The sequence below is a fragment of the Lutra lutra genome, chromosome 11 (genome assembly GCF_902655055.1).
Source record: "Lutra lutra chromosome 11, mLutLut1.2, whole genome shotgun sequence".
Taxonomy (NCBI): domain Eukaryota; kingdom Metazoa; phylum Chordata; class Mammalia; order Carnivora; family Mustelidae; genus Lutra; species Lutra lutra.
In genome coordinates, this window is record NC_062288.1 from 31229848 (window position 1) to 31242644 (window position 12797).

General features: G+C 39.6%; 1 protein-coding gene across 2 annotated transcripts in view; it reads right to left on the reverse strand.

Moving 5' to 3' along the window:
• ELAPOR2 (endosome-lysosome associated apoptosis and autophagy regulator family member 2) overlaps positions 1-12797 on the reverse strand; it is a 174970-nt gene that overhangs the window by 18211 nt on the left and 143962 nt on the right. For both annotated transcript variants that reach the window (XM_047695726.1, XM_047695727.1), the window contains exon 19: positions 4897-5023. In XM_047695726.1, coding sequence (XP_047551682.1) covers positions 4897-5023 — 127 coding nt within the window. The remainder of the gene's footprint in view (positions 1-4896; positions 5024-12797) is intronic.

Sequence of the window (12797 nt, forward strand, 5' to 3'; positions counted from 1 at the left end):
AGTAGGTAGAAAGGCAGGCAGAGAGAGGGGGGGAGGGAAGCCGGCTCCTCGCTGAGCAGAGAGCCCAGGACCCTGAGATCATGACCTGAGCCAAAGGCAGAGGCTTAACCCACTGAGCCACCCAGGTGCCCCAATCTTAATGATTTTTTTTTCAGATAAATAGATCAAATAACACTAACCACAAACAAAAATTAAAGGACCGGTGGCACCTGGGTGGCTCAGTGGGTTGGGGCCTCTGCCTTTGGCACGGGTCATGGTCCCGGAGTCCTGGGATCGAGCTCCGTGTCGGTCTCTCTGCTCGATGGGGAGCCTGCTTTCCCCTCTCTCTCTCTGCCTGCCTCTCTGACTACTTGTGACTCTGTCTGTCAAATAAATAAATAAAATCTTTAAAAATAAAAAAATTAAAGGACGGTGCATGCTTTTATAGTTCAACAAATATAATCACCAGTAGTAATTTTTGTGATGATTATATCCAGGGACATTAAAGGACATGGAAGACTCAATTTTTTGATCATTGTATCTAATTAAATTTTCTGGTGTCTGATGGTCACTTTAATAATATCCTAACAGGGGTTGCCTGTGTGGCTCAAGTCAGTTAAGCGTCTGCTTTGGCTCCATTATGATCCTGGGGTTCTGGGACTGAGTCCTGCATTGGGCTACTTGATCAGTGGGGAGACTGCTTCTCCCTCTCCCTCTGCCTGCCTCTCCCCCTGCTTGTGCTTGCTCTCTTTCTGTCAAATAAATAAATAAAATGTTTAAAATAATAATAATAATAATAATAATAATATCCTAACAAAAGGATAACACCCTAATGTGTAATTTTACTGTACAAGCACACATATTTCTGCAATTAAACATGAAGTACAGGAGAATAGTATTTACTTTAAGGAAAAGTTTCAACCAAGTTTTGGATAAGAATTCTCAGGTTTTTTAGAAAAGTCATTAGTAATTGAAATTTTTTTTACTGCATGACAACTCTAACATTTTCATTAAATTTAATGTAAAAAAACACTTTTAAAATGGGTCACATTATTTTTATAAGAATGAGATGAGAAATGAGGGGCATGTTCAAAATACAAATGCTACATCTCTAAGTGTAAACAAGGACAACAGAGAGAAAAACGTTAACTCTAGTCAGCACATGTTGGCTTCATGTGAAGCGCATTCTAACAAAAAAAGACCCTGCAGAGGCGCCTGGGTGGCTCAGTCTGTTAAGCGTCTGTCTGTCTTCCACTCAAGTCCTGATCCCAGATTCCTGGGATGGAGCCCAGCACCCTGCTCAGCAGGAAGCCTGCTTCTCCCTCTCCCAGTTCCCCTGCTTGTATTCCCTCTCTCGCTGTTTCTCCCTCTATCAAGTAAATAAATAAAATCTTTAAAAAAATAAAAGACTGTGCAATACATTATATAGTTTTATCAAATGTGCAATAGCGGTGAAATTGGCAAAGCTCTAATGTCTAATGACAGTCATAAACAAAATGTTAAAACTTTGGATTAAAAAGATACTTGTAAACCCAGAGTACTTAACTTTTCCATAAGCTCCCAAATTGTTCAGGGAAAAAAAAAAAAGAGCAAGCTATTGGCCAAATTTCTGAGTCATTCCCTAATTATTAATTAGAATGCCTTATCACTTCATCCAGTCGCATGTCATTGGCAAAGGAGAAAATGGCTGACTCCGCAGCTGAAAATTGTCTTCTTCCAGCATGCTGGGATATTTTGCAAACAGGGTGAGATAAACTTGATGATAAACTTAAAAATACCCCTCTCAGTGATAACACAGTATCTCTTCAAATCTGCATGACTGGGTGACATTTAGAAGTAATGCTTACTACACACACTGAGAACCTGGTATAGATTTCTAAGATCCAAGTTGATAAGAACACTTTCCCCACAAGTTGTGCCACTCTCTTAGTTTACAAACCTCTCTGTGGAGGGCTTGTTGTAATGTGTAAACTTAACTTCATACACACCTGGATTAGATACATTTACAGAATTGGGAAAATATACTCTTAGTCAAGACAGAGAGAAAACTTGTATAGAGTATAGAGCAGGAAACACAGGGAAATTGTTAAAAAATTAAATAATACACATTAGCGATATTTTGCAATCACTGTATTTTTCTCTCCCATGAGGCTTCATGCATCCAAAAAAAATCTACCCTTGCTCCTGAACCTACTGCAGTCCTCCCTTATCTGCAGTTTGACTTTCTGTGGGTTCAGGTAGGAAGCACATAATCTTTCTGATTTATCATCAGAAAGTCCACAGCAGCCTCATGCTCTGTCACGTGCCTACGTCACTGCCCTCACTGGATCTCATCGCACAGCATTTCACCATCTCACGTCATCATGAGGGTGAGCGCAGGACAAGAAGATATTTTGAGAGAAAGAGCACATTCACATAACTTTTATTACTGTATATTGTTATAATTGTTCTCTTTTATTATCAGTTGTTTATCTCTTACTGTGCCTGATTTAGACATTAAACTTCATCCTAGGTACGTGTGTACGTACGTAAAAGGAAAAACATAGTATACATAGTCCTTGGGACTATCTGTGGTTTCAGGCATTCATTCACTGGGCGTCTTGGCACATATCCCCCAGGGGAAAAGGGGGGAGGGTCTACTGTAATGGAAAACAGTGAAAGCTGTCATTTGTGCAACATAAAACTCACTAAACAGCAGACTTTTGCGGGCACCTGGATAGCTCAGTGGGTTAAAGCCTCTGCCTTCGGCTCAAGTCATGATCTCAGGGTCCTGGGATCGAGCCCCACATCGGGCTCCCTGCTGGGCAGGGAGCCTGCTTCCCCCCACCCCTGCCTGCCTCTCTGTCTACTTGTGATCTTTGTTTGTCAAATAATTAAATAAAAATCTTTAAAAAAATTAAAAAATAAATAAAAAATAAATTTAAAAAGAGCAGGCTTTTTGAAATCTTTTATTCAGAGGCTGGACATAAACACCCACTTACCGGGTCGTACCCATTTGTTCTGCTGTTGCAACTGAGCACACTAAGCAAGGTACATTCGCTTCGGAATAACATTTCTATTTTTCTAACTGAAGCCTGATCTCATTTGGCAAATATTTTCAAAATCCATATCTAAGTATAACAGAAATGTTGACTTACCTATTTCTCAAGGTAAATTTAGAACTATAGGAGGGAAATTATGTACTTCAATATGACAAACACAGCAAAGTGTTCCTAAAGATATCTTGAAGGCAAAAGCAAATATTTAAAAAGAATCACCTTCTAACTATCTGTTCCAAACATTCTTAAAACATGCTGAACAGAATTTTGGCAATAAAGAGAGTTAAATTAAAGAGATTATTGCAACCCCTTGGTCTTAATGTTCTCATCATTGCTTTCCAGAAGAGAAATGGTGAATATTAGAGAATGTTTACATAAAAGGTCACCTGACTTTTCAAAGCCCTTGAGTTAAAGTGATGGTCAAAGAAGGGAATGCATCCTTTTCTCATTTATTCCTTAAAAAATGATAAGGGTATCATCACTTTAGAGAAACGATCAAGAAGACTTTCCACTGTGAGACATAAAATGTGTATCATTAGTATTATGAGGACTAAAAAGAAACCATTTTTTGGTAAGCCAAGATTTTTCATCCTTGATCCACTAAGAATGTTAACAAGAAACTGGCTCACCTGTGCACAAGATGCACACTTGATGAATGAAATAAAACATTCCTAATTTTTCTTTACTTGTTGTAGATTGGGAACCTTTCCCGTTTTATATTCAATTATTTCATGACAACACATTTTATATTATCTTTATGCTTAGACTTTATCATCAAATACAAAAATAATTATTGTTCCAGGAAATTTCACTTCATTTTTAGGCATATTGCTATGTGTCTGAGTTGGCGTCTGTGTATTAGCTTTGCTTTGCAATGTATTTCTTACTATAGATTCAATGTCATTAAAGATTGAAAAATCCCTATGTAGAGAACAGCTCTCTGTGTTTTTCCCCCAGAGGTAAAGGCTACTGCTAATACTCTGACTGCAGGAGATGAGGTAGGGCATCCTGACTTCTTCTTGTACTCCTGCCCTCTGACCTGCCAATAATATGCTCCTCCAGACTTTCCTGGAAAAAATAGCACTCCCTCTCTGATCCCTTCTTGCCACCAGCCTTCTAGCACGCTTCCCACTCCAGGAGACCTGAACGTCAGGCCTACTCCAACTTTATCCCAGTTTTCCGAAATCCCATCAGAATCTGATTCTCTGATGCCAATTCCCCACTATGGTTACCACCACTAGCAATGATTTATTATCATTTGTGTTTTTTTCTTGTCGTTTCAACAGAATTCAGAGAGGTTCAAATAGGAAGACATCTTGAAGGAAGAAAAGTTTGTGTTTTTCACACAACACTCCTCAAAGCTTGTACGGTGACCTAAGCACTCTCAGACACTACTCCCAGAAGTGCAAAAGGATACCACCAAAGCATGTTAGTAATATGGATCAAGAACCTTAAAAATGTCCATCTCCTTAGATCCAATTAATCTTTTTCTCATAATAAAATCTAAGGAAATCATCACATTCCCAACAGAGATGTTCATTACAGTTGTTTACAAAAAGACTTCTCAAATTTTCTCTCAAATGTCCAACAGGGGATTTATTAAATCCCAAAATATATATAATAGAGTATCTGTCAGTAACTAAAAATCATGTTTTTGAAAAAAATTAATGACAAGAGAAATACATGCAGTGTAACCATTGATGGTGGTAATGTTATTGGTGGTAACAAAACTTGATTTTAAATGCATACTAATGAGACATTAATTTAACTATAAGCTTTAGCCACAGTTTTGAACCTGAGTTTCTGTGACTTAAGTGACACCAGACTCATCAATTTCTCTTTAATCACACAGCTCTGCTTAGATGGATTTGTCCCTTACCTGAACTCCTCTCTTACAGGCTCCCTCAATCTCATGGAAGTCATGCTCTGTGCACAGAGGGCAAGCTTCAGCACTCTCCCACAGAAAATAGAATGAGCATCCATCACAGGTACCTGCTGGGCACTTGCTGAAATAAAAAAATGAAGTGACAGTTCTTCTAACACATTCAATCAAGTCCAAGCAACATTTAAGTGCTCACTGCATACTGGAAAGCAATGTATGGGTGCCGAGAAGACCAACAAACAAGAAACTGAAAGGAAATGAAGCCACACCTTCATACCTACTAGGATGGCCAGAACAAAAAGACAGATGATCACAAGAGTTGCAAACATGTCAAGAAATTAGAAACTTCAAACATTGCTAATGGGAATGGAAAAAGGTGCAGCTGTTTTGCAACAAGCTGGTAGTTCCTCAGATCATCAAAATGAGTTACCACGTGATCCAGTAACTCCATTTCTAGATAAAAATCCAAGAGAAATAAAAACATATGTCCACACACAAACTTGTACATGAATGTCCATACGAGCATTACTCATGAGAGCCAAAAGGTAGAGACAACTCCAAGGTCCATGAGCAGATGAACAGACAAACACTATGTGCTATAACATTCTGTGGAGTATTACTAGGTCATAAAAAGGAACGCAGAACTGATCCATGTCCCAAATCGGATGAACCTTGAAAATACACTAAGTAGAAGAAGCCAATCTTCTACTAACACATAAAATATAAATCTTCTACTAATATATAGACTCTTCTTCTAATATATAGAATATAGACTCTACATATTAAATGATGTTATTGGGCTGCCTGGTGTCTCAGTCATTCAAGTGTCTTCCTTCAGCTCAGGTCATGATCTCAGGGTCCTGGGATCGAACTCCCTACTGAGCTGGGAACCTGCGACTCCTTCTCCCTCTGCTTGCAATTCCCCCTACTTGTGCTCTCTTTTTCTCTGTCAAATAAATAACATCTTTAAAAAAAAATAAATGATGTTATTTTTATGAAAGTTCAGAATAAGATAATCTATAAAAACAGTAGGTTAGTGGTTGCTTGGGGCTTGGAAGAGAGCTAAGGTGATAGCTAAAGTGTATAAGGTTTCTTTTTAAGGTGAAGAAGAGCTCTCAAAAATGACTGTGCTGATGGTTGTACCTATCTATGAATATGCTAATAACCAGTGGCTTATCTGTTTTAAGTGAGCAAAGTGTATAGCATGAGAATCGTATCCCTATAAAGTTATTTTTAAAGATGTAGAGGACAGATAGAGATAATGACAAAAAAATAAAAAGAGCTCTGGGAAGACCTCTTGATGGAAGGGGTGCCTAGAACAGATATCGAATATTCAGTAAGATTTAGCCAGAAGAGAAAAGAAGAAAGCAAGGGGATGCCTGCTGAGAGATGAAGTGGTAGATGAATTGTAAGGGAAGTACAAGCTGGTCATTATCATAACAGCTTCAGGAGCAGGGCAGTGAGTGGACGCTAGGCATACAGGCAGGAACCAGGTGGGAGAAGGGAGGTGTCATTTCTTTTTAAGGTGACGTACTTAGGGGGTGCCTGGTGGCTCAATGGGTTAAAGCCTCCGCCTTCAGCTCAGGTCATGATCTCAGGGTCCTGGGATTGAGCCCCGCATTGCATCGGGCTCTCTGCTCAGCGGGGAGCCTGCTTCCCCCTCTCTCTCTGCCTGCCTATCTGCCTACTTGTGATCTCTGTCTGTCAAATAAATAAACAAAATCTTAAAAAAAAAAAAAAAAGGTGACGTACTTAGGCAACGGCTCTAAGAACAGAATAATGAACAGGATCATGGTCTAGAGGGTGAGGGCAGCAGGGGGGTGTGAGGTAATTGTTGAAAATAAAACTGCCTAAAGTATAAAAGCAAACAAAACAACTATCAGGTCCACACAAATCTCAGTGGTGCAAATGACTGTGCAAACCTGGGTTTCTTCAGTCTGATGAAGACGTCTTTCAAGAGGTAGTGACCATCACCACTCAGTGACCACAGATGGGGCTTACACACAGGTGCAAGATGGCAGAGAACCAACCACCAGGTGGGGCCTGAAGAGAGACCTTTTGAAACTGCTCTGTGGTACGTGGGTCTATTATGTCAACTTGCTTCTTTCATTTTAGGGACAGATAAACACAGCATGGCTCAAAAATTAAACCGCTATTACTGTGTACAGGATCCTTATTCATTGAAGCAAGAAGTTATGTGGAAAGGTTCTGGTGGGCATGGCTGTTTTGTTCATGACTTCGTTAAAACTAGGGGAATCGTGTTCCGTTCATATGTGTACTAGACTTCCCTTAAGCTGTGGACATACACGGCACTGCCCTGGAAACCTTCACACCTGGGCTGCTGCCACGTACAGGTGTCCTAACACATGTGGGGCAAAAAGACAGACACACAATAAAAGGGAGAACCCCAACACACCCCTTCTTAACTTTTAACTTCAGATGACTTTGTGATGATATGCAGTCTAAAACTGTAATTTCTGGGGCGCCTGGGTGGCTCAGTGGGTTAAGCCGCTGCCTTCGGCTCAGGTCATGATCTCAGGGTCCTGGGATCGAGTCCCGCATCGGGTTCTCTGCTCGGCGGAGATCCTGCTTCCCCCACCCCTCTCTGCCTGCCTCTCCATCTACTTGTGATCTCTCTCTGTCAAATAAATAAATAAAATCTTAAAAAAAAAATTTAAAAAAAATTAAAAAAAATAAAACTGTAATTTTTGGTCTAGCAACAAAGTAAACTTTCATACTCTTAGTATATATTCTAAGGTCATCCTACAATATGAACACTGAAAGAAAAATCTGCCTGCCTAAAAATTGTCTACATTTTTATAGGATAATCCTTCTAAATGTCAAAATGCCTGTAGTATGCTATAAACTAAGTAATCATGCGTGGGATGTAAAGAAAAGCACAGCTCTGTGTAATGTACTTAGAAACAGAGGTCCAGTACTTTCGAGCTGCGAACAGCGACGAATGGGAACTCTTAGGAAAAATAGCTTAATAGCTTGATTTCTGTTTGTAAAAGCCTTAGTAAAGTATTTTCAGACCAAGAAACAAAAAAATATTTTTTTTTAAAGGTAAGTACAATAGATGAAAATCATGCCACTTAAAAAAATTATCACTATTTCCCACCTTCCACATCAGGAAAACCAACTCAAAACTGCATTTTTGAAAAAAAAATCGGGCAACCAATTAGAAAACTTCTTCAAGGGGCACCTGGGTGACTCAGTGGGTTAAAGCCTCTGCCTTCGGCTCAGGTTCTGGGCCCAGGGTTCTGGGCTCTCTGCTCAGTGGGGAGCCTGCTTCCCCCCACCTGTCTCTGCCTGCCATTCTGCCTACTTGTGATCTCTGTCTGTCAAATAAATAAATAAAATCTTAAAAAAAAAAAGAAAGAAAGAAAAGTTCTTCAAGAAAACAATTATTTGTACAACAATGAATTGAAATTTTAAAGGTAATTAACTTTTTGATCATTTAGCATAAATTACCCAATATACTTTCCTGCTGAAGTCTCTCCTTCCCAAATTATTTTATCTTTCCAACACAGGCACATTTTCAAGGGCAGCGAGGGCTGTTTATCTTGGGAAAATAAAAGAGTAAGTCCAGTACAGTTTGAGAAAAAAAAAAAAAACCTCAATAAATAAAGAAAAGGGGGAAAATTAATTAAAGTTGCAAAAACCTCTGGAGAGAAAACTCGGGTTACAATTCTGGCTGGACTTGCAAGTGATTTGTGTTTTTTTTCCACCAGTGACTTAGTCCCTCCCCCCCACTGTTTCATATTTATAATTTAGCGGAAGCGAAATGTCTGTTTCACTGCCTTCATAGGGTGGTTATAAAGGACAAAATAAGAGAATAATTTGGGAAAGTTTCAAGTACTGCAAAATATAAAAGGCTATTAACAATGCACATCACTTTCTCAAGAACTGGTAGAACTACAGAAACCAGGGGGAAAAATCAAGACATTGATGTAGCTTACAGAGCTGCCAGTACGTGTCAAAATACTACAATGATTCACTGCCTTTCCCTGGGAGAATTTACTTTTTAAAATCTGCTCTTAGGTTAAAAGTAGTTTAGTTTAGAATCAATTCTTTAATTCTTTCAACCCAACGAATCAGTTAAAATGTGGAACATCCAAATTCGATTCTTTGTTATAAACCCAAGTTTCACAGTTTGAATCAGGCCTTCCCTATGAAGTGACAAGGGTGTAGGAAGCAGTACTCGTTTCAATAGTGCTTACATGGAAAACGAAAATAGAAAAAAAAAAAAAAGCAAGAGGAAAAAAAAAACACAAAAAGATTTTCTTCTACTAAGAATAAAAAAGCATGTAGTAAGATAGACAAATGCTTTATCGCCAAATATGTGAAACTCTTTTCCCTTTGATGACCTGGGTCACCATCATCTCCATCCTCCCCACACTGGCTTTTCAAAGGTGTCACTAACTGAGCTTCTCTTTTTAAATTTTTGGTCTACAAGATCACCATAGAAACCAGCAAGTAAGTGTCTGAAGAGCAGTACGTGAATCGCTGACAGTTGGAGCACAGAAGACTAGAATTTCACAGGATGACCCCTGTAGGGTCACACCCCTGTCACCAAAGGCCGTGAATTCTAGGTACAGAAACCACCATCGACAAGGAAAACCAGGTGCACCATAATATGGTTTTACTCTTAAATAAGGAAGACTTTCCAGTTTCCTTATTTTGTTTCTGGGCTTGCCATCAGGATAGCACTGGTAACGTGAAAATTCCGATCAATCATTTTTTAAGTAAGTTCTTTTTAAGTTAAGTAAGTTCTATCTTGGATTCTAAAATGGGATACATATTCTGGGGGGGAAGAGGACAGAGCTACGAGTTATTAGTGTCCTCCTTTATATGAATCATCTTACCTAAGACAGGATCTCTTTGGTTCACACTAAAAATTCATGGACAATAATCTTATTTTCTTATGAACTACTACAACCCTATACCTAATCAATTGTTAATTGTAGGGATAGTTGATAAAACAATGTAACCTTGTTTTTGCCTAAACCTTATTCAAATAAGGTACATTGTCAGTAGGGTTCTGACCCTTCTGGAGTTGGTCTCAAGAGACTGGGGGGAAAGTCCATAGTTTTAAGTGCCTCAAACTTTCTCATTTGGTGTCAGAGCACGGTTGTTACTCAGCTTCTTTCGTGCAAGGCTTTTCTGGGTTTCTTGGGGTTTCCCAATCTTGGAGTTCAGAGACTGGCATCCTCTGGCATGGGTGATGCTCTCTAACCAGCTGCTGGTAACCCCTTGGCTTTGGCTTCTGAGAAGTTCAGCCTTTCTCAGGTGAGAATGCCAGTGGACAGAGAGCCTTCCTATGTGGGATCCATAAAATGGCTTTGGATCTTGCTACCCTGACTGAGGCTGAAGAGTATCAACCACTTATGACTGAGTTTGAACATAAGATTTCTGATCCATACCTCTTTGATCCAGGGATCTAAAATTCTACCAGTGTCCTGCAAAAACCTCCCTTTTTGCAGATTCTCCCCTAGGTTAATTACCAAAAGCCAGAACCTGATCAAGACCTATACAAACTACATTAGCTAACACTCTCCAGACCCTTTATCTACAGGTCTGCAAAACCTGTCAGAGTTTTATCATCCTTATTTCAAAATGGATCCTTAAACTTTTTGACTGTTTTGTAATCTTTTTATGTCATGTCCTACGATTACTCATTAGTGCTTGAATTGTTTAACTTTAACAATTCTGTATTCAATTTTTCCATTTCTTGATCATAACGGGTTTTTACTTATGCTCATAGAGCTTTTATATGCCTCCTCACTTTTCCTTGTTCTAAGAACATACTTGGCTTTTATCTTTTAAATTCCACTGCCTTTTAAACTTAACTTGTACCAATTTAGATATCTATTATCTGTCCATAAGTGGTTCAGAGGAAAAAAGAAAACAAGGAATCCACTTAACCAATCATCATCCTTTGCCTCTTACCCCCTTAAAATGGATAGACTTTTGGCTGCAAGAGACCTCTCCCAAAGACCAAAGAAAACACAAGTGTCCTGCAGGTCCGGTAATTTTGACAGAGCAAACTCTAAATCAGAGCCTGTGGAATAAAGCTCTGGCATGTTCCGCCTGTGAATGCTATCACGACAGACCTCTGAAGCATCCGTTTTGTGAGATACAACATTCTCAGAGGCTAAACTCTTTTTTTTTTTTTCCTTTTAATGATCAGTAGCCCCTCTCCATTTGGCCTGGAACCACTCACTAGCTGGACTCTCTGAGCCCAAGGCTACCCTTATGATAAAGATGAATTTGGATTCTGAAGGAGGTTTTGGCAAAAACAGTTTTAGACTGATTCATAAACTCTCCAAGCAGTTAAATATAGTTACATAAATCGAGACAGAGAGAAAGAGAGGATGATGATTTTCCTCTAAATCATATCATTACTAAAGACTACCTCGTTGGAGGAAGAATGACTCATGTTAAACAAAGCACCAATAACTTGCAGACCAATTGAGTTATCCCCAGATAAATGTGATATTTGCCTCTGGGCTTAGTGCGCTTCTTTGTAAATCTCTACCTATGAGAAACTGGAGGGACAAAATGGCAAGATGAACACATGATGGGAAGAAAAGAATTATCGACACAGCCAGGACATCCTTCTGTCTTGACTGTGCCACCACAGCTGTATACCCAGGGTCCTCAGTGTTCCCTACTGCGTCAAGCAAATGCGTCTGATGCAAGTCTCTCATCAGAGTGAAGATGACTCCTTTTTCCCACTTTCTAATAATGCTTTTTTAACCTTTCCATTCACAGAAATTTCTTATGCATTTGAAAGAACACTTAGGACACAATGTTTATTTAGTTCTAAATTTTTCCTATTGAAAGGTGAATCTTTGATTTTCCTAACGACCTAGGATCATGACTGGAGGTTTGAAAAGTTTCTTAGGCAGAGGCTGGAGGGCAACCTATTTAGGGCTATCAGCACTCTAATATGTTAGAAATTTGTTCACTGGCCAAGATGCAAACTCCACCAGGAAATCCCCAAAAGTCCACTCACTCTGGCTCTCAGATTTCTTCCACCACAGATACCATGCTGTTAAGTTTTTATCTAAAATGTCTCACACACCCCCCCAGACACTTTGTGGAATTAGAAACCAACTGCATTTGCCAGACCAAACACAGACAGGATGCAGTTTTCCAACTGCAGGTTAGTAGGCGGCCCTGATAATTTGCTATTCCCTCTGAATTTCCTACGAGATACACAGAGAACACACATTGTCCCTTTCCTCCTGCCCGCCCACGCTCTGTTAAGACCTTCTCATTTTCCCAAGACTAAGGGTCTTATGACATTTTCTTAGGTCACAAGCTTCAGAGCCCCAACCAACATCACTACTACTCCAGTCTCCTTTGCCTGCTTTGCCAAGATTGTTGGCCAAGACAGGAGAATTCCCGGGGGTGGCATCCCTTCCAAACTGCTAAAGTCTGCCTTCTGAGACTTTTTGGTCACAGCATATGAGACTTTTTTCAAGCCAAGTGCCTGGTTAGCACCTTCTTCCCTCTTCTGGAGATCTTAAAGCTCCCCACCCCCAGCTCCCCCAAATTGCAAAGTAAATCCTCTTCAAAAGTAGCCGGAGAAACCTGGCTCTGTTAACATTTCCTCACTGTTAGTAGGAAATCTTTATTCAGCCCCAAAGCTAAAAAAACTCTAATTATTTCAGAACAAGCTGCTGTTTTTCATATGCTGATGCCAGGGCTCCCCCTTGTGCCTTCACGGGGAACTGATTCAAGTAAGAACAGAAGGTTAGCTCATTAGGTTGTGGGGTTCCGGCTGTTCCCTAGAGCAGTGGTCCTCAAACCTCAATGTGCATCGTAATTACATATAAAGTTTTACCAAATATTGGTGAAGGACTACCCTGTAGACCAAGACATTTTAA